Genomic DNA, 24,599 nt, shown 5'->3' with positions numbered 1-24,599 from the left:
GGTGAAGCGATGACTCTTGGTTTCAGCTCAGGTCATGATCTCACGGTTCGTGGGTTCGAGCCCCTGAGTCGGGCTCTGCCCTGACAGTGCGGAGCCTGCCTGGGATTCTCTCTCTCCCTCTGTCTCTGCCCCTTCTCCTGCTGTCGCGCTCTCTCAAGGTAGACACTTAAACAAAAGAGTTGGTACCTTTTATGTTACGTGAATCACACACACGTCCCACCCCAGGACACATGGGACAAGGGGAGTTACAAGGATTTTCGTCTCTGCTGTGTCTGAAGTCGCCAACGTTTGGAAACCACCTGAGCGTGCTGTGAACCGGCGAATCCGATGGGCAGCCTCGGGGGGATATGTGTGTCAAAGGCCAAGCCCTGGACTCCGGACTCGTCCCCACGGTCGCCTCTGCTCGTTGCAAAAATCCTCTAAAATATCAGAGGGGTTTGTCTGTTTTTAAGGAGCAAGCCACAGAGTGGAGAAAATGGCAGCGGGGACTGGACGGCAGACGGGTGGCGGGTGTCCCCGCGTGGCCGGAGGGCAGCCAGGGCGCCCTCGGGCCGCCGGGCAGGAGGCCGGACCTCTGGGCAGTGTCCACCCCGCAGGCGCCCCCATGTGGCCGGGTAGCCGGAGCAGCCAGGTCAGAAGGAGGTTCCTGGACCCGGAGGGGGCGTGTCCGGGCGAGGCCGTCAGGTCTGTTTTGGATGTTTTCACTCCGAGGAAGCTTTCAGGGCCTGTCTGGGCCTGAGGAGCAGACACCCAGATGGGGTGCGCACCCTGGGAGGGCGGGCATGCCAGCTCCACGAGGCTGGGGGCAGGAGGGGCCCAAGGTGGCAGACCCCCGGGAGCACTTCTGGGGCCCGTGACACCTAGCTCCCTCAGCCCACGCGCCTGCAGCCTTGCCCACAGCCGGGGTCAGTCCAGTGGGACGTCTGGCCAGAGTGGGCTCAGGGAGCTGTGGGCAGCGGGGCTGTAAGAAGGGGAAAGCCCACCTCCACGGTGTCCTCTGTGCCCCCCGCAGACGGGGAGCTCACTGCAGAGAGTGGCGGAGAAAGCACCCCCCACCGGCCCCGTTGGCCAGAGGGTCAGCCTGGGGAGCAAGGTCCCCCTGCCGCATCCCGTGTCCTCGCTGTTCCAGTCGCAGCCCTGCCCTGTGCACCGTGGCTGGCAGCCCAGGCCTGCGGGCAGGAGCCCATCTAGGGTCAGGGCGGGCAGCGAGGCCTGGCTGTGTGTGCCCGAGGTGGGGCAGGGCCCAGGATCAGAGGCATAGGGGTGGCAGGAGGGGCCGGGGAGGGCCACCTGAAGCTCCCCATTCCTCCCTGGAAAGCCTGCTGGTGTGGATGTGACCACCCCCCACCCCGGACCGGAAGCCTTCCCCGGCCCCATGTAGGTGAGGACACCAGCCCAGCCATTGAACAATACAGTTTATTTCAGACTTGGCCTCCACTCAGGCCCGGGGTTCCTGTGGTTGGCTGGCCAGGCAAGGACACGTCGGGCTCCCGCAGTGCCCAGGGCCACCCTCCAGAGCCTGCCCACTGTCCCCGTGCCAGGGGCCAAGCTGGGACCAGATGTGCTAAGGAGGGGCTGCACAGCAGTGTCCCTGCAGGCACAGAGGGGCGATGGACGTGGGTGCTGATCACCCACCAAGCAGCTCTATTCTACCTGTGTTATTGCATGTATACGCTTGTTAGAATCAAAGGGTGCTGGGAGAGGCGGGAGGGACCCCTCCATGCGCCCCCATCCCCGTCCTCCCCGCCAGGCTCCCAGCTGGCCCCAGGACAAGGAGGAGGCTCAGGGCAGGAAGTGAGGCGGTCCCAGCCTCGGGGGCTCCCCTGGAGCACAAGCCGGGTGAAGTATGGGAGCCCCCCTCCCCAGACCGGCCTTTGGGCTGTGTGTCCACCCAGCCAGGGTTCAGGTGATGGGCAGGGGTGGCATAGAAGGTCTGCCCCTGTGACTACTTGACTCAGGGCAGCCCCACTACTCCGGCCCTGCCCAGGTGGAACCCCCCCCCCCCCAACCCTGCCCAGCTACAAAGGGCAGAAATGGGCTCCCACTGCACCGGCTCCGCCCAGATGGACCTCCCCCAACCTTGTCCAGCTACAAACAAAGAGCAGAAATGGGGAGAGTGAAACAGCCGTACCCTTTAATGTCTCCACACGGGCTGGGCCCTTGCCAGGGCCCGTCCCAGACCCCTACCCGGCCCTGGGGCCTCTCGGCACAAGCTGGCGCACATGAGTGGGTCCGCTGTGGACGCACCTGCCCAGAGGCGGTGGGCCACACTCACAGTCCACTCTTTCCACTGCCCCCGGCCAAGACCCCTGCCCCAAGCTGGAGCTCTGTCTTGTGTTCCTCAGTAAACTCTGGAGCCTGGGCTCCTTCCGCCCCAGAGATGGGGAAGGGAAAGTGCTGGGGGGCCGGTGAGGGGGCCTGGTTTCCATTGCTCGCCTGTCCAGCTCTCTCCCTCTGCGTGTATGTGGGGGTAAACGCGTATATATATGTATATCACGTATGTACGTATGTATACGTAGCTGTGTGTGAGCTCGGCATGCACTACATTCCTGAGGTCTGTACAGGAAGTGGCTGGGCCCCCACCTGGGCACCAGCCATCATTTTTTCCGGGCCAGGAAGGCCACGCCAAGAATTAGGGCTGCGGCTGCCACAGCCACACCCCCAGCCACCAGGAACGGGGTCAAGTTCTCAAAGGGGCAAGGGCCTCGGCCCCCTGAGCCCCCGCTGGGGGCTTCGTCCTCCTCAGCGCCGTCCCCGGGGCCCTTGGGCTCGGGGGTTGCATCCGGGCTGCTGGGGGCTGCAGGGGCCGGCTTCAGGTTGCTGTGGTTATTGAGAAGCGTAGGGTCTGCCTTGGCAGGGGTCTTCTTGGCAGTCGGTGGTGTGGGGGCCGCTGGAGGCTCCTGCTTCTCTGCCTGAGCCTCCTTCTTCCCAGGTTTAGCCGAGGGAGCTTTGCCATCCACAGCTGGCGGGGCCCTGGCCTCAGCAGCGGCCTGGGGAGCCTTGGTGTCGGGCTTGGGGCTACTGGTCGACTTCCCTCTGGACTCCATGGCGGGTGGTGCTGGCAGGCTTCGTGGGGTGTGCGCGAACAGGCAGGTAGCTGGACCACAGCGGCTCAGGACAGCTCGCTCCTGGGCATTATCTAGGCCTGGAGAGAGAGACAATGAGGCTGTGGCCAGAGACTCAGCCCTCCCGTTCAGCCCCCACCACCTTGCCCCCCTAGAGACCCTGTCCAGTTCTCCGGACCAACCCCCAGCTCTGGATGCTTGCTCTCCATCTCCCCCCGACCACTCCCTGAGAAGCCCCTCCAACCACACAGGCAGAGCCTCTGGGCCCTGAACAGGCTGGGGGTGCCGGAGGAGACCGGCCAGAGACCTCAGTTTCCTCCTTTGCAAAATGGTCCTGCCCATACACGTGCTGTTTCCATCTGACGCCAGGGTAGGGAGGCCCTTGATGGGGAAGTGAGACCCCGCCCGGCCCCGAGGAGGGTATGTGGTCAAAGTAGGGCATGGCAGCTAGGGTGCGCCTGGGGCAGAACCAACCAGATACCGTCTCAGGAAGACTGGGTCCAAGTAGAGAGGGGGCAGGGCAGGAATCCAGAGTCTGGGCTCTCTGGTGCCAGCAGGGTGGGTGTGGGCCCAAGGCTGCCACAGCAGGGATGCAACACACCTGAGGTGTCTCCCCAGGAGGCTGGAGAAGCCAGTCAGACAGGCAGTGACAGGCCTGTGCCTCCTGGAAGGCATCCGCCCCTCCCCAGCCCCTGGTACCCACCCCAAGGACAGCTTCGCCTGCTCCAGTTCAAGGGCAGGGAGTCCTTCCCGAGTCTGAGGCTGTGCCTGCCTCTAGGGCAAGGGGGGCGGTTTCCTGGTGTGAGCCTGGAGTGGACAGACCACGTCAGTCAGTCCCAGCGCCCTCAAATCTGGGCCAGGGCAGAGCATCGGGGCTCGGGGCTGTAGGAGAGGCCTGGCCCAGACCCTCAGTGTTTGAGTTGGGGGTACCGGGGACACTGGGCTGGGCCCGAGTCCGCTCTCCCCAAAGACCCGGACACCAGCCGTCTGCCTCTCCTCCGTGAGGATTAGAACCCCCCAGCCCCTCCTCCCGCCTCCACCCCCACCTGCACGGGGAGAGGGCGCCCACTGGGAAGCAGCAGCCCAGGTTTTCCACCCAGGCCAGGCACACTAACCACACCTGAAGGTCACCTGTAGGTCACAGCATGATGGGGGTGTCCCGAGAGCAGCCCAGCTGCTGGCCCACTTCCCAGGGAGCTCCAGCGGCCCCGCAAGCCCTGCTGTTCTGGATGGGCATCCAGCTGCTAGGCGCCAAGTTTGCAAAGGGCAGGTGGTCTGCCTCCCCCCCACACCCCGTTATTTTTGTCTCACACTGACGTCACCCCCCTCCCCCTCCCAGGAGCCGCCGGGCTGGAGCGAGCCAGGGGGCCCGCACGCGCCCCCAGTGACCTTCAAGGCGAGAGCCCGCGATCCACCCCGCGGGGCCGCCCCGGCCCCAGAGACCCCAGTGCCTTACGCTGCTGCTCCCGGTGCTCCCACCTCGGCGCTGCGCGCTCTCCGCGGGACCAGGGCTGGCGGCGGGCGGGCGGCGGCTGCGGCTGCGGCTGCGGGGACTGGGAGTTTCCCACAATGCACTGCTCTCAGCGCAGCGAGCCGAGGGGGCGGGGGCTACCTCGCCGCCGGCTCCACCCGCCCGCAGCCACCCGGGGGCCCCCAAACCCAGCTCCGCCTTTGATCCCTAAGGCGGCTTGCAGTCAGGAAAGCAAGGGGTGGACGCTGCCCTTCCCGCACCCCCGACCCAGCCAGAGCAGGAGTCCGGTGATTAGCCCAGGCCCGGTGCCGGTCAGCGGGTGGGCGGACGGAAGGTCTGCAGAAGGGAGGCCAGTCCCAAAGAGAAGGCTGCCCTCCCCCAGTCGGTTCCAACAGATCTCAGAGAAGAGGGTATCTACTTAGAATATTTATTTATCTTCTTACAGGACAAGACACAAAAAGTTACAACTTCTTAAATCTCTTCAAAAGAAAAAAATATAATTCTGTAAGCAGCAGCAGCAGCTTCCAAGGTACAGATGTGGTGGGAGAGGGCAGCTCCCAGGAACAACCGTGAACTCGGTGGGGGGGGCCCAGGCCTGAGCCCCAGGTAGTGTCACTGGGAAGGGGCCTCCGGGGAGGGAGCCCGGGTGGGGGTACACAGCACCAGCACATCAGGATCAATCACCAACACAATCACGTGGCCTGGGGTGGGGCGGAGCAGGGGTGGGGGGCAGGCCGGCTTCAATTCACAACATCAATGAAAGAGGGGGGTCTCGGGAGGGCAGAAGTTCTGGAGTGTGGTCAGGGGCCTTAAGAAGAGGCCCAGAGAGTAGGGTGGGCCCTGGGAGGGCTGAGGGGGCATGTACTGCCCCCAGAAATAAAGTGGGTACCCCCAGGCTCCTACTGGTCCTCATGCCTGCCCTCCCCACTGGCCAATCCCAGACCCAGGGTGGGGGGCAGGGGGGTGTCTCTGAAGAGGGGTCTGCTGAGAGGCAACAAGAACCAGGCTGGAAAAATAAATGCCTGGATGGGGTCAGAGGGGAGCCTAGAGCACACGGCACAAACACGCACACATTGCCTGGCCACGTGGGTAAGGCCGGCGGCCCTGCCACAGCCCCGTCTCTGAGAGGCCAGGCCGGTTGAGGGCTGGTGGACACGATCTGCCCCCCAGAACATTCTCACATGCACACAGACCTTATACACCATGGGTCCCCAGCCTGGGGTGGGGGTAGAGAGGCCCCACCGGGAGGGATGCTGGGTCCCACGGTAGAGTAGGGGGGCTTGCCCTGGGAGTCAGAACCCAGTGACCCCCCTGCACCTGGGACTCCTGGCTCAATATGGGGGGCAGGAGACCTCCTGCAAGGCTGGCTGGGGGGCAATGTGGAGTCCGGGCTGAGGCGAGAAGGGCGACGGCAAGGGGAGGCTGGACGGACGGACACAAGGATGGACAGAGCACTTGTGCTCAGCAAGTTAATAAATAGGTTTGTGCGGGGTCCCCTTTGTAGACTAGGGGCCAAGCCTCGGGGACGAGAGCTGGTAGACTGGAGGGTAGGGTCCCGCTTGCCCAGCCCAGGCCTGGGGGCCCCAGCCCAGAGACCAGCTCTGTCCCTGGGGGTGTTCAGGCCGGGGCGGAGCTGTGGCGGGGGCTGGCTCCAGGAATGTAAAGATTTCTGCGCTTTCTACATAAATACGACGTTGATCCCAATGGTCGTGCAGGCAGGACCCCTCGGGGGCCCCTGTGTGCACCACCCACGTGGACCCTGTGCCCCTCCTCTGCTTCCCCCCCATCCATGTGCGGAGAGGCAGACGGAGACTTCCTCTCGCTCAGTCCTGGGCAGGCCACCCGGCTCCGGCCCCGCTCTGGTCCCACGCGGCTGGAGGGCATGGGTGGCCTCCGGGCTCAGTGCTGGGGTGGCTGCAGCAGCCCCAGCAGGGTCTCGGCGATGCCCAGGAAGTAGACTACTTGAGCGATGCCGAACAGCGGGGCGATGACCAGGGCACGGCAGTAGGCACCCTTCAGGAAGGCCGAGGGGCCCTCGTGCCTCAGGATCTTCCTGTGGGGGACAGGGCGGTCAGGGCTGGGGCCGGCCCACCCCCTACCCCACCCCCACGGGGCCTTCCCACCTGGCACAGTCCAGGAACCCAGTGTAGGTGTCCTCGTTGACTCCGCGCTGCAGGGACTGGAGTCTGGTCTTCACCACTGCGGGGCGGGCGGGGGGAGAGGCGGGTCGTGCGGATCAGCGTGGGGCCCTGCCCACCACCCACCCCGCCCCTGGGCCTGCATCCCCAGCTGTGGCCCCGGCACTGACCGTCACAGGGGTTGACAGCCACGGCAGCCGTGCTCCCAGCCACACAGCCAGCCAGGAAGGACACGTAGAAAGGAGACTTCTCCGCGGACGCCGGACGGCCCAGCTGGTTCAGGTTGGCAAAGAGGGGGAAGTAGACGATGGAGAAGGGGACGTCCCTGTGGGGGGGGGGGGAGGGAGGGACGCTGGTGACCTGCGGGTGTGCGGTGGCCAGGCCTCCCTCCTTCCTCCCCTGACCCTCACCGTCCCCCCACCACCGACCTGAGCAGTGTGGCCCCCAGTCCCTTGTAGAGGCCGGCGATGCCCCGGCTCCGAAGCAGGTCCCGGGTCAGCTGGGTGGCTGTGGGCCGGGGGGTGGCCGTGGCCTCCACGGAGGGCTGGGCGCCCCCTTGGGCCGACAGCTGGGCCTGGGCAGCCAGTATCTTCTTCTGGGCGGCTGGGGAGAGAAGGGATGGGCCTGCTTGCGAGGGGGGGTGGGGCGCCGGGAGCGGGGCCCTGGCTGTTGCCCCCGTCCCAGCTCTGCGTCCCCGCCCTGCACCCTCACCGAGGCGGCCGGCGTCCTGAAGCTGGATCTTCAGCATCTCCATGGGGGTGGTCACAATCACCTGGCAGGTGCCAGCTCCACAGCCCGCCAGCATCTCCTTAAACAGGGTCAGCTTCTGCCTGCAGGGAAGGAGTAAGGCCCACGGCGCAGAAGCTGAAGCCCCTGCCTCCCTGGGGGTGAAGGGTACAGGGAGTGGGAGAGGCGGACGCAGTCCCGTGGGGGTACAGCGCCCTCCAGCCCTGGCACCGAGCCCAACAGACAGATGGCCCCACGAGCAGGGCCTGGGGAGGCGGGAGGACCGTTCTCACGCACGCAGCCCTGGGAAAGCTGGGGGTCTCAAGTACCCAACGGGCCACCCTTTCGGTCCCACCCTTGGGTGACAGGGGAGCTGGTCAGCACCTCCCAAATCCCACCCCGCAAGGGGCAGTTCATAGTGGCCGGGGGCCAAGACCACTGGGGCCTAAGCACCACTGACTCAGCATCCGCTTCCCTCCCTGGGCAGGAGGCGGAGAGGGAGTCAAGGTGAGGGGTACAGGAGGGCAGAGCTTTTGTCCTTTGTCAGGAGACACACACCCCTCCCCCTCACAACCTTGGCCCCCAGCCCCTCACCCGTCCTTGGAGAGCTGATATCGAAAGAAGTCGTTGGCGGCCAGCTTGATGGCCTTCTCCGGGGTGACGAGGGTCAGGTTCACGGCGGCTCCTGTGGGGTTGGGGAGGCTCTCAGCCAGCACTAGCCTCCCAGCTGGCAGAGCCCTGCCCCCGTCACTCCTTGGCCCGTTTCTCCTGCCCTCTCACCCACATTGGTGCCAGGCGGGGCAGGACCGGGCAGGGACAGGGGCAGTGCCTCCTCCAGGCTCTCTTCTCCCCCTCCCAGAGGAGCACCTCCCCTGGAGGACGGGGTGCTCACGCTGCCGGGGCCAGGGCTGCTGGGGAGGCAGCGGCGAGCCCCTTGAACGGCGTCTGGGCAGATCCAGGCCTGAGGATTGTCTCCTAATCGGCTTTGCAGCAGCACCCCCACCCCCTCCCGTCTCCCGGCACAGATGGAGCCCCACCTGCCCAGAAGACGAGGGACAAGGCTGCAGCCACCATGGTAGAGACACCGTGTCCTGCCATGCTGGCAGGCAGTGGGGGTGGGGGCGATGCCACAGAGGACTGCCCTCCCCGCGGGTCCCACCCTGTGTCGTTGGCCCAGCACCCAGACCCCCGTGGGTCACGTCCACACCCACACACCTGGCCCAAGCGTGCCGCCCTGCCTGGTGCTGCCACCTGCCTCCCAGCTCCTACAGCCGGGCCCCTCTACCCACGCCTGCCCCACCCCCGGCCTCACCTCGGTACATGCCAAAGTAGCCCTCCGAGCGGACGGTCTTGATGAGGCAGTCAGACCTGCGGCCAAGGGGAGGGGGTGAGCTGGGGACCAGCAACAGAGCTCCCCAGGCCTGCCCTGCCCTCAGTTTCCCCTTTTGTGGAACAGGGTGAGGGAGGCAGGAGCGGGGCTTAGGAGTCTGAGCCTCACCGCACTGCCCCCCCCCCCCCGCCCCCGCAGCCTCACGAACCCCCCCCCCCCGCACACTCACATGCTGCTGTACACGCGCTGGCCATTCTGCTGGTTCTGCAGCCTGGTCTTGGCCAGGTCGATGGGGAACACGCAGGTGACCCCGATCAGCCCGGCGATGCCGCCATTGATGAGCTTGGCTGGCAGACTGAGAACAGAGGGAGCGTCAGGAGAGTGGCCTCCCCGGCCATAGGTCAGGACACACGGGGTAGGGTGGAGCCAAGACCAAAGGCAGGGTCGCGTTCTGACCTGATCTGCTTATCAGCCATTTAACTGAGCGCGCCCAGGTAGGAGCCGGAGAGGTGGACGGTGGAAGACGGATGGACGAGGTAGAGGCGGCAGAGGGTGGGCGGGACAGAGGGGGAGGGGCGGTCCTCCACTTTCTGGGGAATTTCAAAACCACCACTTCTCTTCTAGAAGAGGGTGAGGAATCAGCAGAGGGAGGAACAGACCACACAGAGGCACATCAGGGAAGTAAGCTTCCCCCCCAGGCGCCCTCCCCAGCTCTCGTGCCGGGTCACCAAGCCCCTCACCCACCCGTGGCCCCATCTCTAGGGCCACCTGCTCTCCCCGCAGCCACCCCCCTGCCTGTGAGTCCTCCCAGCTGGCCTCGCTCACGCTCACACACACTCACGTGCACACTGAACACACACGTGAGCGCACTCTGCCTTTAAAGGGCCAGGCGCCTCTCCGGGAGTCAATTTCCCGGCCGGCCGGGCGTCTCAGCCCTGGACTGCGGGTGACCCCCTCATCCTTGAGCAGCGGCGGCTGGTGCCTGCCCTCTTCGGGATGGGGCTGGAGGCGCCGAGGAGCCCCCCAGCCCGAGCTCAGCTCACAGCTACCCAGGTAGATGACACCACGCCAGGAGCCGGCTCCACTGCCGTGGCTCCTCTAGGACAGACCCCTCCCCGCGGACAAGCACCATGCTCACCCACCCCAGCCCTGCACCCACCCTCCTGTCCACCCTTCCCAGGAATCTCTCTCCCAGACACACGGACGGACACACACACACACACACACACACACACACACACACAGACCGGGGCTTCGGAAGCTTCAGGGGTGTTTGGGGCACAGGCTAGGGGGCAGCTGGGAGGGGATGGCTGGCTCTCTGAGGCTCGATGTGGTTGGTTCCCCCATCCACCCTAGGGGTTGGAGGAGACAGGGCCCCTCTCACTAGGCGCAGGGCAGGAAAGCCAGAGCCGAGCTCAGGAGCCTCCTGTCGGGGGCCCCCCAGAGTCCTGGGGCCGGCCCCGCTGCCTCTGCCGGGGGCCCCCACCCGCAGCACTGCCGCCCAGGGTCACAAGGCTGGCTCACACCCGTGGTCCCTCTGAGGACTGGTGACCTTCACCTCGGCTTTCCCAGGCCAGCCATCCCCCGTGTCCCCGACCCTCCAGCCCCATCACCTCCGAAGCCCCCAGTCCCGCTCACCCCGAGGACGGCACTCAGCTCCTCCAGGACTCCAGCCCGCGGGGCTCACAGAGGAGATCCAGTGGCCGAGGGAGGTGCCGGCGGCACGGATTGGCCGCTGGGCGGGGCGGGGCCGGCCTTGGGGGGGCGACTTTCTCTTTCACTTTGGGCGCGCCTAGGCTCCCCGCAGCCCTGGGAGAAGGGATGGGAAGGGGTGTGACGGCTTCGGAGAGGCAGGGCCAGCCTCAGAGATTTGATCGGCCCAAGGGGCGGTGGGCCTGACTCAGGCCGACCCGGCCAAGCCAAGCCAGCTGCCCATGGCTGCCGCGACCCCAGCTGCCCAGTGGCTTTCCGTCTGCAGCCCACAGGCTGGATTTGTCTAGGACTCCGGGACCCAGAGAATGGGGCGCTCTCTGGGCCCAGGCACCCTGGGCACAGATATGGAGAATATCTGGTCCCTAGGGGGGTGGGGGGAGGACTCTGTGCCCACTCCTCTTTGTGAAACTTGTGTGTATGTTGGATGAAGACACGTTTCGTGGAAACCTCACCCTAGGGCACAGGAAGACGAACCTGTTTACTAAAAACACCAGAGAAGGGGTGGCTAGGTCTCCAGAGGCCACTGGCTGCCGCCCATAGGACCACTCACCTGCCAGGTCCAGAGGGCATGAGGACTGGCACTCCCAGAGCCCTCTGCCCTGCTAAGGGCCCCCGACGCACACGCCCAGGGCCTCAGTCCTCAGGACCTGCTTCCCCAGGCCCTATCCTACAGATAAGGGTGTGACCTCTGAACTTCAGCCTGACCTTTCCCTCCCCACCCCCACCCCACCCCGCCACGTATAGGCTGGCCACAGCCAGCTCTCTGCCGCCCTAGGCTGTCAGGGGCAGGGTCCGGGTTCTCCCTCTGGTCTCCCAGAGGTCTACCCCTGCCCTCTGGGGAACTGAGTGAGCCCTGCCTCCTGGAGCATCACCAGATCCCACCTCCCATCCAAGGGAAGGGACACCTGGGTGACGGGGGTCCCGAAGTCAGACAGACCGTCAAGATGAGGAGGGGAGCAACGAGGCAGGCCCAGAGATCCCAAGCCTGAGAAGAGAGTGAGTCCTGGGGCCCCACATCATAAGCCACAGGCTGCAGAATGGAACAGGGAAGACGGTCGCTGGACCGACAGCCGTGACATGGAGGGGCTCTGCCTGGGGAGACTGGCCAGGGGTCCAGTGGACCCGAAACCCCCTCTGTCCGTCCTCACTCCGTGGTTCCCACCCCTGCTTATGAGACAGCTGCGGAAGGCCTTCCCTCTGCCCCTCTTGTTGCCACAGAAACCCGGCCTCCAGAGCCAGGCCTGAGGCCCAGGGCTGTCCGTCCTCACTGTCCCCTTCTCCACTTGTGCGGCCAGGTAAACTAAGGACCTGAGCAGGCTGGGGCCGGTGCTGCCCACAGAGACCATTCACGGGATGATTCCGCTACTTCCAGACCCACCCGGGGAGAAAATCTCCCACCAGGGAAGCCGCGGAGCTCCCCTACCCCCACGAAAGGCGATGGGGGTGATGCTCAGTCTGGCATTGGCCGCAGGCTCCCCATTCAACCACCCCCCCCCCAGTCCCGTCCCCGTTGGAGGGGGCGCTTTCTATCCTGTCAGAGGGGCCCCAATCCGCAGACAAAGGAGGCTTGGGTTGGGGGCTGCGGACTCCAGCTCAGAGACCGGCTCAGGCCCCCCTGTCCCTTCCTCTGGAGGGTATGCAGACCGGCCCGGGCGGTCACGCTGCCCCCACCAGGCGATGGCGACTCCAGCCACGCACGTGTCCACACAAGTCCGGCGGGGGTCCCACGTGTGTGCCCCCCCCCCCCCCGCGGCCTGGCCTCTACTGCTTGGGCAGTAGCCCCAGCTGTACCCACCCCGTGGGGACACGTGTGCGCGGGGAGCGCGCCCGGCACCGCCCGGGGTCGCGCACGGCCTCCCACACCCGGGCGGCAGCTGGTCGGAGCATCCGCCGGCCCGGGACACCCCACCCCCCAACCCCGGAGGCGCCTTGTCGGGGCAGCTGTCACCTACCCCGGCCACCTCGGCGCCCCTCGCCCCCGCAGCCGGGCCGCACTCGGGTGGACGCCGCGGAAGGGATAGGCCGGGCGGGCACTCACCGCGCGCTCTGCCGCCGCCGCCGCCGCCGCCGCGCTCGCCTCCCCGCCGTGCCGCGCGCCCGGCTGCTCCGAGGCGCGGAGACGCGTCCGCTCGGCGCTGCGCGCTCCGCCCCCTGCCCCCGGCCCTCGGCAAGCGGGCTCCGGCTCCCCCTCCCGGCCGCCGCGGCCACTGCGCCCGCCCGGCCGCGGCCCGGAGGCCCCAAAAGGCCCTTCCTTCCTCTCTGGGCCTCGCGCCCCCGCAAGGGCCAGGGACCCAGTGATTAGTCCTGCCGGGCCAGCAGGTGGCAGAGAATGCTGCGACGGGGGTGTCCTAGGGCAGGGTGGTGTCCCGGGCCTCGCAGTAGGTGCTTGGAGAGATGGGAGCTGGCCCGGCACCTGCCCGCCAACAGGGCTGACGCACCACCCGGCACACAGGTGACCCTACCCACCGGTGCCTCGCCGTTACTTTGCAGCTGTAGCCCCTCTCCCTCCCGGGCACATGGGAGCAGCAGGCCAGCAGGTAGTGAAGTCTTCACACAGGGCCCCATCCCAGCTGAGCCCAGGCCTCTGATCTCAGGCCAGCCGCCTTCCACCCAACAAATAAACTGAGCTCTGAGAAGCCGCCAGAACAGCACATATGTGTTACGCGCGGTAGAGGAGAGGGTAACAGGGAGTCACTGTGCCCACGCACAGGGAAGGCACCCACTGGCCAGGGTGCATCAGGGGCCAGCCCGAAGTCAGTGGGGTCTAGGCCTGGGCAGACTCTGGGGACGGTGATGCTGAAGGGTCCAGTGGGGCCAGGCCCGTGCGCTGGATGCTGTCCTCATACTTCTGGCGGCCGAGCTCCAACACCGCCCTCACCTCTTCGGCTACGTCCAGCCGGTCACTCTGCTCCAAGGCCTGGACGAGGCGCCCCACGGCCCCCGGCTGCCCGGCCTGGCGCTCAGCCCAGGAGAAGAGCATGTGACGGATCTGGCCGTCCAGGTCGTCCCTGGGGGGGGGCAGGGGGAGTGGTGACCCAGAGGCCCAGCCACCACACCCAACGTTCTGCTCGCCCTCCTAGGGCGGGTTCCCTGCTCCCTAGGTGGGAGGTGGCCAGACCCTCCCTCTCCTGCCCGTTGGCCCTGTCCCCACCCACCTGGGGCAGAACTTCAGCCAGCCTCAGGGAAGGTCCTCCTGGCGGCTGCCAGGACCCAGGCCCGAGGCTGGTCCAAAGCCAGCGTTAGCAGGCCCAGAGGAACTCACCGGAACTCATGCCTGATGCGCTGCAGCTCACGGTAGGGCATGCCGAGGTGCAGGGCCACAGCTGGCCAGTCAGGGCCCAAGCGTCCGGCCACATTCAGCAGGTTGCTCTGGGTCAGGAAGCCGGTCTCAGCATCACCCAGGTTCAAAGGTGCCAGGGAGAGGCTAGTCCCCTGCCCCTGCCCTGGCGCCTTGGACCCCCGCAGTCTCTGTGAGGAGGAAGGGGTGCAGTGAGCCCTGCCCTCTGCCCCCCACCCCGGCCTCCCCGCTCCCGGCCTCTGTGCCACCCCTGCCCCCTTCACACACACTGCCCCCCACCCCAGGCCACACCGGCAGCTTGATGGGCAGAGTGGCCATCCACGGGCTGTCTGTGCCCTTCCGGTGCCGGGCCGCCTCGGCCTCCTCGGGCACGTCCTCGGGCACTGCTCCCCGGTAGAAGGACACCTGGGGATGGGATGAGGTGGGGCTCAGCGTTCTAGCCTCTGCCCAGGCAGCCTGGGGCTCCCTGCCCACTTGACCCACCTGGCCCCTCACAGCCTGAGCCTGTCGGTCCAGGGTTGTGGTCACATACACCTCCTTCACGTTCTTCAGGTGTGAGTAAAAGACAAAACAGACCCTGCCCTGCACGCAGTCTGGGCGGTCTGGGGGCGGGGATGGGTTCAGCGGGGAGCCTGGGGAACAGACCCCAGCGTCCACCCACCGCCCCCAAGGAGGGGGGGCATACCAGCATCCACGTCAATACCCTTCTCGAAGGCAGCGAAGAATTTTTCGCCCTCGAACATCTCCACCGTGTCAGAGGGCTCGGGGCCTCGGTACCGCTCCAGCAGCCGCCGCAGGGTGGCATCCACCTGGGGGGGGGGGGGGCGCCCGCTGGCTCGGAGCTCCGCGCCCGCACCCCCGCACCCGGACCTCACCCCTCGGCCCTGGCAGACGCCTACCTTGCTGAGGGGCAGACACTGCAGCAGCACCTGCTCGGGGTCGCGGCGTCGCTGCAGCGCGATGAGGCTCACGCGGTGCAGCCGCAGCCGCTCCCAGGCCTTGCGAGCCAGGCCCTCCACGCGGGTCTTGGCGGTGTACCAGAGCCAGTACCTGCGGGGCTGCGCGTGAGTGCGGCCGGGACGAGAGTCCTGCGGGGAGGGGCCGAGGGAGCGGGGGTGGGGGGGCACTGACCAGGAGAAGTGCGTGACCCGGAAGCGAGCATACAGGTGGGTGAGCTCCAGGGCCACCTGAGTGGTGATGTCATCCCACGTGGCTTCTGGAGGGGTCCGGTACAGCAGGTGAAGGCACGAGCGATCCAGACTGAGGCCTAGGGACGCGAGGGGGTGGGAGGCTGAGGCCACCCGCGCAGGGGCTCCCCGTCTGAGCGCTGCCCCCTCAACCCAGCGGCCAGGAATTCAGGTGGGCCGGACGGACGGACAGGTGGGCCGGACGGACGGACAGCCGCCTCTCACCTGTGACGCCGGGGGGCAGAGGCAGCTGCACTGTGACCGGCTGGAGGAAGCTGGGGGGGCCGCTCTGGGAGAGGCAGAGCAGGGGGCTGGCCGCCGCCCCGGGCTCCTCCAGCAGGGCCCGAAGCTCCCCGCTGGCCACGCGCACCACCTGGGGCAAAGAGGCCACCTGAAGGCTCACCTTTGTCTTGAGGCGGCCCCCACCGCCCGCCCTGGCCCTGCCTGTACCTGCATATAGACCTGCCGAGGCTCGTCAGTGGCCCCAGGGGGGAATGTGACCTTGACCCCAGGATGTCCCGAGGAGTACAGCAACGTCCCCTCTGGTGGCACCAGGCAGGCATTGGACACAGGACGCGAAACCACGAGGAACCATGAGAAGTGGGGCACCTGGCAGTGGGCCCAGAGCCGCTGGGCACGGGGGACGGGAGTCAGAGGGAACAGGGTCAGAGCGGGGACGGGGTCTGGGCAGAGCCGTCGGGCGGGGTGGGGGGGAGGGCCACAGTGGCTCTCACCTTGGGTGTCTCTTCTTCCAGATGAGTCTCCAGGTCACTCCAGCTGTCATCATTCAGGGTCCTGACCACCACCTCACGGCAACGCCGGGCCCGCGGGGGCACAAAGAGCAGCCACAGGCCCACCTCCTGCCAGGCAAGGGTGGCGTGAGCGCTGGGCCCAGGCCTGGGCCCTCATCACCTGCACCCCACCCCTGACTTGTTCTGGGCGTGCCTGCTGGAAGGCCACCCCGTGGGGCTGCAGCTCCAGGACGTGGCTGAGCAGAGAGTCGTGGGGACCCAAGGGGACGAGTCGCGGCTCCGGCAGCCGTAGTCGATAGCGGATGCTGACAGGGGTGGCAGTGGCCCCAGCAGGGAACTGCAGGCGGACGCCACAGGCCAAGGTCACCGAGCAGCCTTGGGGGGTCACGAGGAAGCTGCATGACAGGGCGGACATCCAGTCAGACACAGAAGGCATGTGTACATCTGAGTTGGGCACCCCTAGGAAACCGTGGGAGACCCCGGAGGCATGAGCAAGGTGTCCATCAGGGACAGGGTGACAGGGCCAGGACATGCTTGTCTGGCCCCATCTCTCCTCCCCAACACACCTGTCCAAATCTGAGTTCAGGAACAGTCTGGGCATTTCTGGGATCGTCGGTGTCCCTATGGAGGGACAGGAAAGCTGTTAGAACAGCCATGGCACCTGCCCCCTCGGCCTGTCTGTGGCCTGACCTCCCCCAGCAACAGGCCTACCTGGGGGACTGGGGAGGGCAGGCGGGGCCTCGCCCAGGGGGTTCCCCCGAAGGCGCACAAAGGGGGCGTCCAGTAGCTCAGGGGGCACGTCCCGGAGCTGGTTGTCCCTCAGATCCAGTCGGGTGAGCAGCGGGAGGTGGGCCAGGCTGGTGGGCACCGAGGTCAGGAGGTTGCTGTGCAAAACAAGCAGCCGCAAGGACCGCAGCCCCGCTGCGGGCAGGTGCCAGCTCAGGGCCAGCAGAGGGCCGCGCAGGGCCACCCCAGCCCTGGCCAGGACGGGACACTCGCACTAGTCCTGTCTCTGACCGCTCCGGCCAGACTCAGGGGGCTTGGGAAGTCTGTGCAGGGGCCTCCACAGCTGGGGAAGGGAAGGCAGGCAACGGTCACCTAGGGGGGTGGAGGCTCTGAGGTGGGCCAAGCCTGTGTGTGCAGGGGCCCCTGTGGAGGACAAGGGGGCCCACGTGAGAGTGGAGGCCAGGCACTCCCCATCAGGCCCAGGGAGCCAAGAGGGCCACGGCTCCTACTCACCAAGGGAGGCTGGGAGGCTCTGCAGCCGGTTGGAGGCCAGGTTGAGCTCGGTGAGGCTGCTCAGGCCTCCAATCTCAGGGGGCAGAGTGTCCAGAAGGTTCTGTGAGAGATCGAGGCACTGCAGGGTGGACAGGGCTCCCAGCGCTTTGGGCAGCGTTCGCAGGCAGTTGTGGGTCACATAGAGGAAGGTGAGGGCGGGAAGGGCGCCCAGAGCCTCAGGGAGCTCTGAGAGGTGGTTGTGGGAGAGCAGGAGGGTGCTCAGACCATGCATCTGGGGGATGCAGCCCGGCAGCGTCTCCAGGCTGTTGAAGCTCAGGTCTAGGTGGGCCAAGTGGGTCAGGCCACTCAGGCCAGCAGGCAGTGTGGTCAGGGAGCCCCGGAGGCAGGCACCCAGCACATCCCGCTGTTGCCCACCTGGAAAGGGGAAAGGGGAAAGGGGGAAGGCAGATGTGGCCCTCAGAGCCAGAGTCAGGTCCCCGCTCAGAGGCGCAGACTTCTAACCCCACCCACACAGGGACAGACTGAGACGCCAGCAGACGGACACTGCAGGCTCGTCTGGCCTGATAGCCATCACCCACGACCTGCCCCAGGAAAGACAGCCACGCTAGGGTCGGCTGGGAGCTGCGGTGTCCAGGAGCGCGGGCGCAGCCAGCTGCACCCTGTGAGGGGGTGGGACCAGGTGGGGCTCACCTCTGAGGACCAGGGAGCGAAGATGCCGCAGGCTGCACGGCACCTGGGCCAGGGTGGTCTCTAGCAGCCGAGGGTCCTCGTGGCTGCTCAGTTGCATGAACTGCACCTCCAGCAGCTGCGGGGACTGCCGGGCACACAGGTGTCGCAGCCGCTGGCAGCCCCCAGGGTACAGGTCCAGGCTCAGCCGGCTCCCAACCAGGAGAGGGGGGTCCCCGGGTTCTGCGTCCACAGCACCCACAGCATCTACAGCATCTTGTGCATCATCTTCTGTAGCAGCTGCCTCGGGCTCCAGCCCCTCCGCCACCGCAGCCATCGCCCACCGGCCGTCCTCGGGGGCCAGACATGTCCCAGCCTGCCAAGCAGGCCTGCTCAGGCAGGGCCTGGGAAGGCTGCAGAGTCAGGGGGAGGAGTGGGAGGGAGTGGGACTGGGCCCTCCTCCTGCTCAGGGGAATGGAGACTCGGGCTGGAGGGGAGTCCTTGAGCCAGGCCAGCCGACCCACAGAGCCCAGGGCCTCGGCTGCACAGATCTTTGCTGGAATAGGGCTGGGAAATGAGCGCCCTAGAGCTAGGAGGGCAGCACGCAGGGAGACCTGTGTGCGGAGGAGCCTGGGAAACCTGCTGGGGCGGGGGTAGTGGGAGAGGAGGGAGAAGTGAGGCTTCACATCCCGATTCTGGACATTGGCACAAGGGACTCCTAGAGCTGTCAGCTCATCCTGGCTGTCTCCCTTCCCCGCCCCTTTCAGAGTTCTGGGTCCAGCCCCACCTCCAGCCTTCACACCCAGGAGCTTCGACCAGAGGTCAAGGACTCTTATCTGCCGCGTGGAGGCAGTGGCCCAGACGTGGAACAGGGTGATTGTGCCCGCATGTGTCAGAGAAGTGAATGTGTGTGTGTGGGGTGATGGGACCCCACTTCGTGACCGCTGGAGGAGGGTTCTCCCACGCTTCCCGTTCGCATCTCGGTCGGAAGATGAAGGCAGTGGTCTGCACACTCAGAGCTCCGACCGCCTGGGGGCTGGTCCTGGCCCCGAGAGCACCCCCGACCCCCACCGTCCCCACCGCCCGCCAGCGCCCCGCGCGTACCTGCCTTCCAGGCTGTGCGCGGTCCCCGGTGCGCGTCTGGCGCCAGGTTTCCGCCGGTGAGTTCCCGGAGCGGGCCGGGACTCCCGGTCCCGCCCAGTCAGGACACCCCTAGCTCTGTGGTGGGACCGCAGGCAACGGCCTCGGGGTCCCTCCCCGCCCCGCCTGCCCTCTGCCAGCCTGCAGCCCTGGAGACGCGGCCGCGGACCCCAACCGGCAGCCGCCAGCCCAGCTGCACTCGGCTTCCTGTTAGTCCGTCTCAGTCCAGCCTCTCCCGCCGCGAGGGCCCGCGTAGCGGCTGGGAAACCCGCCCTTTCAGAGGTTCCTGGCCCTCAGGCCCGCCCTGCTCCGGAGCTGGGCATTCTGGGCCCCTGTCAGAGTGAGCTGGTGCAAATCTCGGCACGGAGGAAGGCTTTGGGGGCCGATCGCAGCTGCTGCCAGAAGCCAGAGCTCTAAATGGGCCACTTCCCAGCCAGCCTCAGGGGCCTCCTTCTCCCCGGAGCCTTCCTGGGGCTCCTCTAGAGACCTTGTCCCAGCTCCTGTGATCCTATTAACTGGCAATCGCTCTGGGCCAAGTGACCCAGCAGTGGGCTTCCCCGCACGCACGTTGCCTTTTTCAATCTTTGCACCTCGAAGGAAAGGAAATGGAGGCCATGACAGATTAGATCTTGCCTAAGGACTCATAGCCGGTAAGTGCCAAAGCCAAGAACTTCAAACTAGGTCTGACTCTCAGAGCCTGCCGTCCCTGTGTTCATTTGCCCACACTGCCGCTCCCTCTTTCCTCCGATTCCCTAGCTATCACCGCCCCTTCCCCCAGGATGGGCAGTTCTGCCAGGCCCCCACTTTCCTGGCTCCTGTCCCCCACTCAGTTTCTACATAGCTGCCGGAAGTCTTAAATAAATCACAGGAATACTATTCAGCTTTAAAAGGGAACAAAATTGGGATACGCGCACACACACATTACAACGTGCATGAACCTTCAGAAGATCGTTAAACGAAATGTCAGATCCAGAAGGGCAAACGCTGTGTGCTTTCTCTAATACAAGGTCCCCAGAGTAGCCAAATTCAGAGACAAAAAATTTAAATGGTGGGAGCCAGGAACTGGAAGAGAGAATAGGGAGTTACTGTCTAATCCAACTTGGGAAGATGAAAAACAGTCTGGTGATGGATGACGGTGACAGTTGTGTAATGTGAATGGACCCAATACGACTGAATTGGGTGATTAAAATGGTAGGTCTCATGTATTATTTTATCTCTAAAAATAAAAATCACAACCGGCTACTTCCCTAGGTATTGCAGAAGTCCCCTCCTTGCAAGGAGTTTCCCCACTTTACCCCAACTGTGAGACCTTGAACAAGAAAACCTTTCTGCGCCAGACAGCGAGGCCGCCCACAGGAACCGTGTGGTTTGCATGAACACACCCGTGCTTGATGCACTACACCCGAAGGTTGGCCTCGCTGTGACAGCCCCCCACGGGCTGGGCTGGCTCCTGCTTCTGGACCCATCCCCAGCCACGGTGAGGCCTTTGCACCTGACCCTTCTGCCTGGCGCTCGCCCCAGTTCTCAGGGCCACCTCATCCCTTCGAGCTTATCTCGGTCTGGATCGACTCGTTTATTTACTCTGTGTGTTCGCGCGCTCTAAACTTAGGTTCCGGAGAAGCAGGGCCAGGCCTGCTCCCTCTCGCCACGCCAACCGGCGGCGGGGTCCCGGATACCGTGCAGTGAACAAGTGGCACGTGGACACAGAGGTGAGTTCGGAGTCCACACGACCCCGTAGGGGCGCAGCCACCAGGCCCAGGCCGCTCGGCTCCGCAGTATGAGTGCGGGCCGGACTCGCCCACCTCACTGGCCTGGGTGCGCGGGAATACCGCGGGTCCCCACAGTCCCCGCGGCCAGGAACCAACCGGCAGCCGGCCGGCCGCGTGCGTCGGCACAGAAAGCGCGCCCGCACTTCCGGTAGTGGTGCACCATGGGACTTGGAGTCCTCCCACGGCGACGGCCACGTCTGCCGCACAGAGATGTGTGGCGGGAGTCGCGGCCGCGCTGCAAGCTCGCTCGCTCCGCCATCCCAAGAAGGTCGGGGGACCCTCGTCCCGCGTGGTACAGGAAGGCGGCCCTGGAGCTGCCCTTCGCCTTTGCTGCCGCGGGACTGTACAAAGCGAGGCCTCTTCGCCTCCGCCGCCTGGGCGCCGTGTGACGTCACTCGGAGGCGCCCTCGCGGCGCGGCACGCGGATCCCGGGGGCTTCTGGGTAGCGGATTACCCCCGCCCCCCGCGCCTGCGACTTCCTTTCCGTCCCTGACGCCGCCGAGGTCGCACGCGTGAGGCTAGTCTGCCGCCGAGTGAGTGGGCGGCGGGGCCGGGGCGCGGGCAGTGGGGGCCGTGGGGGTCCCGGGGAGGGGCGGGCAGGCGCCGGCCGGGTCTTGGAGGGGGCCGGGGCGGACGGCCTCCGAGTCACGCCGCCGCCGTCTCCTCCCGCCTCAGGATGCGCTACGTCGCCTCCTATCTGCTGGCCGCCCTCGGGGGCAATGCCTCCCCCAGTGCCAAGGACATCAAGAAGATTCTGGACAGCGTGGGCATCGAGGCGGACGACGACCGGCTCAACAAGGTAGCCGCCCCGCAGGCCCCGCAGCCCCTGGATGGCCCGACGCTGTGCATTTGGAGGCCTGTGGCCTCGGCGGCGCGGGTTTCACCCTTGAGAAAGCGCGGCTTGGTGTGCTCGGGGCGGGCGTGGGGCTGCTGCGACCCCAAAGAAGGGACAGTGAGGCGGGGGGGGGGGCGTGAGGCGGACTCCAGCCTGGTTCCGGGGACCCGAGATGGAAGTTACAGCGCAGTTTAAAACGTCCAAGTGACTTTGTGTTAGAGAAGTGGAAAGGGCAGGGCGCGTTTTAATGACGTTGTCTTTCATCCGCCTCACTAACAACGTTCGGGCGTGTGGCTAGGATAAACCGAGATGCTGTCCGATTCTTGCTCGGGAAATGCCGGGAGTGGTCCGGTTCCCGCTAGCGACAGGCTTAGATTAGAGAACGCACGTGCGGGCCATAAGGGTTGGGCTGGACAGGACAGGGCTCGAGGCTCGGGGGCGTTTTCTCTGTGCAGCTTGGTTCCAGGAGGTGAAGTTAGGGTGTGGGGCGCAGTAGTGAGCCTCTGGTAACTGCTGGTTGTGGTTCTAGGTCATCAGTGAGCTGAACGGAAAAAACATCGAAGACGTCATTGCCCAGGGTGAGATTGTGTGCTGGGGGGTTTCGTTCTCGTGGTCCATCCTAATCCCTGCCGGTCAGCCTGTGGCCTGCCAGGTTTCGCTTGTGGACCAGAGCACTCGAGAAGCCTCACCCAGAGAAGTGAGCAGGCTTCAGTGGGCTTGTGCCGGGGATGCTTCTAGACATTCTTCGTGGGAGGGCAGCAGAGGGTGCTGGTGCTGTCACCCGGCCGGCTGCCCACCCCACCTGCAGGGTTCGGAACTGGGTATTATTTCCATCTTTAAATATATTTTTTAATGTTTGCTTATTTTTTAAGAGAACGTGTGCGTGAGAGGGAGAGGGAGACAGAGGATCTGTGCGCTGTCGGCACAGAGCCCGATGTGTCACGAACTGTAAAATCATGACCTGAGCCGAAGCCGGATTAACTGACTAAGCCACCCAGACAGCCGGGAATTAGGGTTTTATGAACAGATCTCACCATGTGTTCTCGGGGGGTTGGGAGCACCGACTGGGTGTGGGAGAGACCACAGGTCCCTGCCCCTCTTTGCCGGGCAGATGGTTTTCTGGTGGCATGGGGGTGCAGCTGATGGAATTGTTTGCAAGTGGTGCTGTTGGGACGGTGGTTCTATCCCTGTGTGTGTACTTCATGGGGCACAGCCAGCTCGGCAAACAGCTGGGGATGAGGATCTGGACCCAGGTAGCTGACTTAGTCCTGTCCCGGATGTAAATGCATTTGTCCAGCTTCCTTTGGGGTGGGTGCGGTCACCCAGGGGTGTTTTTGGGGGGGGGGCAGGGAGGGATTCCTAGACAGTTTCCAGACAGGACATTGGAGGGGGCTGGGGTGCGTGTATGTGGCAGAGGCAGAGCCGCCTGTGTGGGAGGACAGAGAAGCTTGTGACGCTGGCACTTGGTGATGTGTCCCTATATCGGGCAGACCGTCTTGTCCACCCCCAAGGGGCCTTCAGGCGAGCACCTGCTCTGATCTCCTCTCCCCTGACTTCCATAGGTATTGGCAAGCTGGCCAGTGTGCCTGCTGGTGGGGCGGTGGCCGTCTCTGCTGCCCCAGGATCTGCAGCTCCCGCTGCTGGTTCCACCCCAGCTGCAGGTAAGTGGAGGCTGGGGCAGGGTCTCTGCTGGGAATCTGGCATGCGCTGTGGGCCTTGCTCACTGTGCCCTTCCTCCCCACAGCAGAGGAGAAGAAAGACGAGAAGAAGGAAGAATCAGAGGAGTCGGATGATGACATGGGATTTGGCTTGTTTGATTAGAGTCCTGCTCTCCTGCAAATAAAACCCTTTTTACGTATTTTTTGAGCCACCTGTGAGTGTTTTGTAAGAGTGCGGCCTTGGCACAGGGCAGGTGTGGGGGAAGAGGGGGTCCCACCGTGGGTGGGCAGGCCTTCATTCCAGGAGAAACCCAAGCCCTTCCTGGTGACGTGAGGAACTGGGGATCTGGTGCAGAGATGGGTACCTGGGATGGGGGGGGCACCTCCTATGGATCTAGGGTGCGCCAATCCTTGAGTAGGCTCTGGAGGGGACGTAAGCCTTCTTGGGCACAGTCCTGACTCCTGAGGACTGCCGGGGCCTCCCCAGGAACTGAAGCTTTCAGGAGACACACAGGAACACTTCAAAGGCAGTGGGTGGTCTGCAGTGCTCACAGGAGGCTCTGGCTGGTGGAGGCCAGCAGTTGCCCCAAGACTGGTAGCATTTTTCAGTTACACACGAGAAAGAGGTGTGGTGGTGCGTGTGCGATCTGTAGGTTTTCCTGTGGGGTCTGGGCTCCAGTTCATGTTCAAGCTCCACTATCTATCTATCTATCTATCTATCTATCTATTTATTTATTTATTATCAACATTTATTTTTATTTTTGGGACAGAGAGAGACAGAGCATGAACGGGGGAGGGGCAGAGAGAGAGGGAGACACAGAATCAGAAACAGGCTCCAGGCTCCGAGCCATCAGCCCAGAGCCTGACGCGGGGCTCGAACTCACGGACCGCGAGATCGTGACCTGGCTGAAGTCGGACACTTAACCGACTGCGCCACCCAGGCGCCCCTCAAGCTCCATTTTTAATCTCAGCAACGGGGCAGTCACGTTCCTGCTCTGAGGCTTGGTTACCACAGCTATCTGACCGTCTGGCCAGATGAGGAAGGGGCTCGTAGTCAGTGATGTTGGGCCATGTGCCCCCTAAGTCCAGGGGCAGGCCTGCCCGTGCCCATCCAGCCACCATCCTGGCCCTGCAGTGGTTTATAGTCTTCTGGGCCTCAGGTCCTCTGCCCACCCATGCCAGACCACTCAGTAGACACTCTGATGGCTCTGGGTCAGCACCGGGCTGTACTGTATGTGCATCTCGTGCCAGGCTACAGCTCTGACGTCCTTGTGGGTTGTTCTGCAGGGAACAGGTAAGGAAGGAGCATAAAAGGAACGTCTGGGGGTGGAGGGCCTCTCAGGGAGGGAGGATGAGGCCTGTGGGACAGGAGTGTGTATGGGATGGATGTAAGAAAGAAGGCCTGAGGCCCTCCTGGTTACCCAGAGGAGTGGGGACTAGCGTGGGACTCGGGTTTGGGGGAGGAGGTAGAACCCGCTCCTGTGGTCGGTGGGACACGGGCCACGAGGCGTCACCGCACGTGTTCCAGCAGCATGTGCTGTAAGGGGCAAGGAGGGTGGCGTTGTGGATGCCCCAGGTTCCCTGGAGGAGGGGGCCTAAAGTCCGTGGGCAG

At 65.0% G+C, this 24,599-nt stretch overlaps 4 protein-coding genes and 1 non-coding gene across 12 annotated transcripts; 2 read left to right on the top strand and 3 right to left on the bottom strand.

The window, feature by feature from the left end:
* Window positions 1-2,112: 2,112 nt before the first annotated feature.
* Window positions 2,113-4,658, bottom strand: CEND1 (cell cycle exit and neuronal differentiation 1). 4 transcript variants are annotated; one of them, XM_003993809.5, is made up of 2 exons: window positions 4,522-4,658; window positions 2,113-3,145 (listed from the first exon to the last, which is right to left on the bottom strand). In XM_003993809.5, the coding sequence occupies exon 2, from the start codon at window positions 3,045-3,047 to the stop codon at window positions 2,598-2,600; it is 450 nt and encodes a 149-aa protein (XP_003993858.1). In that variant the 5' UTR covers window positions 3,048-3,145; window positions 4,522-4,658; the 3' UTR covers window positions 2,113-2,597. The 4 variants fall into 4 exon arrangements, with proteins under 4 accessions (XP_003993858.1, XP_019668428.1, XP_019668429.1 ...); XM_019812869.2 differs by having other exon boundaries at window positions 4,545-4,642; XM_019812870.3 differs by lacking the exon at window positions 4,522-4,658 and adding an exon at window positions 4,186-4,278.
* Window positions 4,659-4,949: 291 nt separating this feature from the next.
* On the bottom strand, window positions 4,950-12,594 carry SLC25A22 (solute carrier family 25 member 22). Of its 2 annotated transcripts, XM_045039747.1 has the most exons (11): window positions 12,482-12,594; window positions 10,369-10,539; window positions 9,187-9,350; window positions 8,960-9,085; window positions 8,713-8,768; window positions 7,995-8,085; window positions 7,386-7,504; window positions 7,103-7,277; window positions 6,845-6,999; window positions 6,660-6,735; window positions 4,950-6,589 (listed from the first exon to the last, which is right to left on the bottom strand). In XM_045039747.1, exons 3-11 carry the CDS (start codon window positions 9,204-9,206, stop codon window positions 6,436-6,438), a joined length of 972 nt encoding a protein of 323 aa, XP_044895682.1. In that variant the 5' UTR covers window positions 9,207-9,350; window positions 10,369-10,539; window positions 12,482-12,594; the 3' UTR covers window positions 4,950-6,435. The 2 variants fall into 2 exon arrangements, with proteins under 2 accessions (XP_044895682.1, XP_044895683.1); XM_045039748.1 differs by lacking the exon at window positions 9,187-9,350.
* A 490-nt stretch (window positions 12,595-13,084) lies between these two features.
* PIDD1 (p53-induced death domain protein 1) lies at window positions 13,085-20,716 on the bottom strand. Of its 3 annotated transcripts, none has more exons than XM_023240275.2 (16): window positions 18,690-20,716; window positions 17,610-17,998; window positions 16,920-17,333; window positions 16,392-16,601; window positions 16,247-16,301; window positions 15,874-16,075; window positions 15,663-15,788; window positions 15,379-15,558; window positions 15,154-15,301; window positions 14,873-15,008; window positions 14,641-14,791; window positions 14,427-14,550; window positions 14,225-14,343; window positions 14,033-14,146; window positions 13,706-13,911; window positions 13,085-13,451 (listed from the first exon to the last, which is right to left on the bottom strand). In XM_023240275.2, the coding sequence occupies exons 2-16, from the start codon at window positions 17,920-17,922 to the stop codon at window positions 13,208-13,210; spliced, it is 2,742 nt and encodes a 913-aa protein (XP_023096043.2). In that variant the 5' UTR covers window positions 17,923-17,998; window positions 18,690-20,716; the 3' UTR covers window positions 13,085-13,207. The 3 variants fall into 3 exon arrangements, with proteins under 3 accessions (XP_023096043.2, XP_023096042.2, XP_023096044.2); XM_023240274.2 differs by having other exon boundaries at window positions 17,610-17,961; XM_023240276.2 differs by having other exon boundaries at window positions 14,445-14,550; window positions 17,610-17,961.
* Window positions 20,717-20,873: 157 nt separating this feature from the next.
* RPLP2 (ribosomal protein lateral stalk subunit P2) lies at window positions 20,874-23,187 on the top strand. 2 transcript variants are annotated; one of them, XM_019812865.2, is made up of 5 exons: window positions 20,874-21,027; window positions 21,170-21,293; window positions 21,859-21,907; window positions 22,892-22,990; window positions 23,077-23,187. In XM_019812865.2, exons 2-5 carry the CDS (start codon window positions 21,171-21,173, stop codon window positions 23,148-23,150), a joined length of 345 nt encoding a protein of 114 aa, XP_019668424.1. In that variant the 5' UTR covers window positions 20,874-21,027; window position 21,170; the 3' UTR covers window positions 23,151-23,187. The 2 variants fall into 2 exon arrangements, with proteins under 2 accessions (XP_019668424.1, XP_003993856.1); XM_003993807.5 differs by having other exon boundaries at window positions 20,879-21,027; window positions 23,074-23,187.
* On the top strand, window positions 21,940-22,073 carry LOC111556850. The gene has a single exon (XR_002736565.1). It is a non-coding gene; the product is annotated as a small nucleolar RNA SNORA52 (small nucleolar RNA).
* Window positions 23,188-24,599: the final 1,412 nt, after the last annotated feature.

The sequence above is a fragment of the Felis catus genome, chromosome D1 (genome assembly GCF_018350175.1).
Source record: "Felis catus isolate Fca126 chromosome D1, F.catus_Fca126_mat1.0, whole genome shotgun sequence".
Classification (NCBI taxonomy): domain Eukaryota; kingdom Metazoa; phylum Chordata; class Mammalia; order Carnivora; family Felidae; genus Felis; species Felis catus.
This window is presented reverse-complemented; position numbering and strand designations above follow the sequence as displayed.

Excerpts from the sequence above, each read along its gene's own strand:
- RPLP2 (XM_003993807.5), top strand. The coding sequence starts at position 21,171 with ATGCGCTACGTCGCCTCCTATCTGCTGGCCGCCCTCGGGGGCAATGCC. Across the intron at positions 21,294-21,858 it reads ACGACGACCGGCTCAACAAG|GTCATCAGTGAGCTGAACGG; the intron begins GTAGCCGCCCCG and ends TTGTGGTTCTAG. Across the intron at positions 21,908-22,891 it reads CGAAGACGTCATTGCCCAGG|GTATTGGCAAGCTGGCCAGT; the intron begins GTGAGATTGTGT and ends TGACTTCCATAG.
- PIDD1 (XM_023240275.2), bottom strand. The coding sequence starts at position 17,922 with ATGGCTGCGGTGGCGGAGGGGCTGGAGCCCGAGGCAGCTGCTACAGAA. Across the intron at positions 14,551-14,640 it reads AGTGTCTGCCCCTCAGCAAG|GTGGATGCCACCCTGCGGCG; the intron begins GTAGGCGTCTGC and ends CCCCCCCCCCAG. Across the intron at positions 13,452-13,705 it reads CGCATCAGGCATGAGTTCCG|GGACGACCTGGACGGCCAGA; the intron begins GTGAGTTCCTCT and ends GCCCCCCCCCAG.
- CEND1 (XM_003993809.5), bottom strand. The coding sequence starts at position 3,047 with ATGGAGTCCAGAGGGAAGTCGACCAGTAGCCCCAAGCCCGACACCAAG.
- SLC25A22 (XM_045039747.1), bottom strand. The coding sequence starts at position 9,206 with ATGGCTGATAAGCAGATCAG. Across the intron at positions 7,505-7,994 it reads TATCAGCTCTCCAAGGACGG|GCAGAAGCTGACCCTGTTTA; the intron begins GTGAGGGGCTGG and ends CCTTCCCTGCAG. Across the intron at positions 7,278-7,385 it reads TCAGGACGCCGGCCGCCTCG|CCGCCCAGAAGAAGATACTG; the intron begins GTGAGGGTGCAG and ends TTCTCTCCCCAG.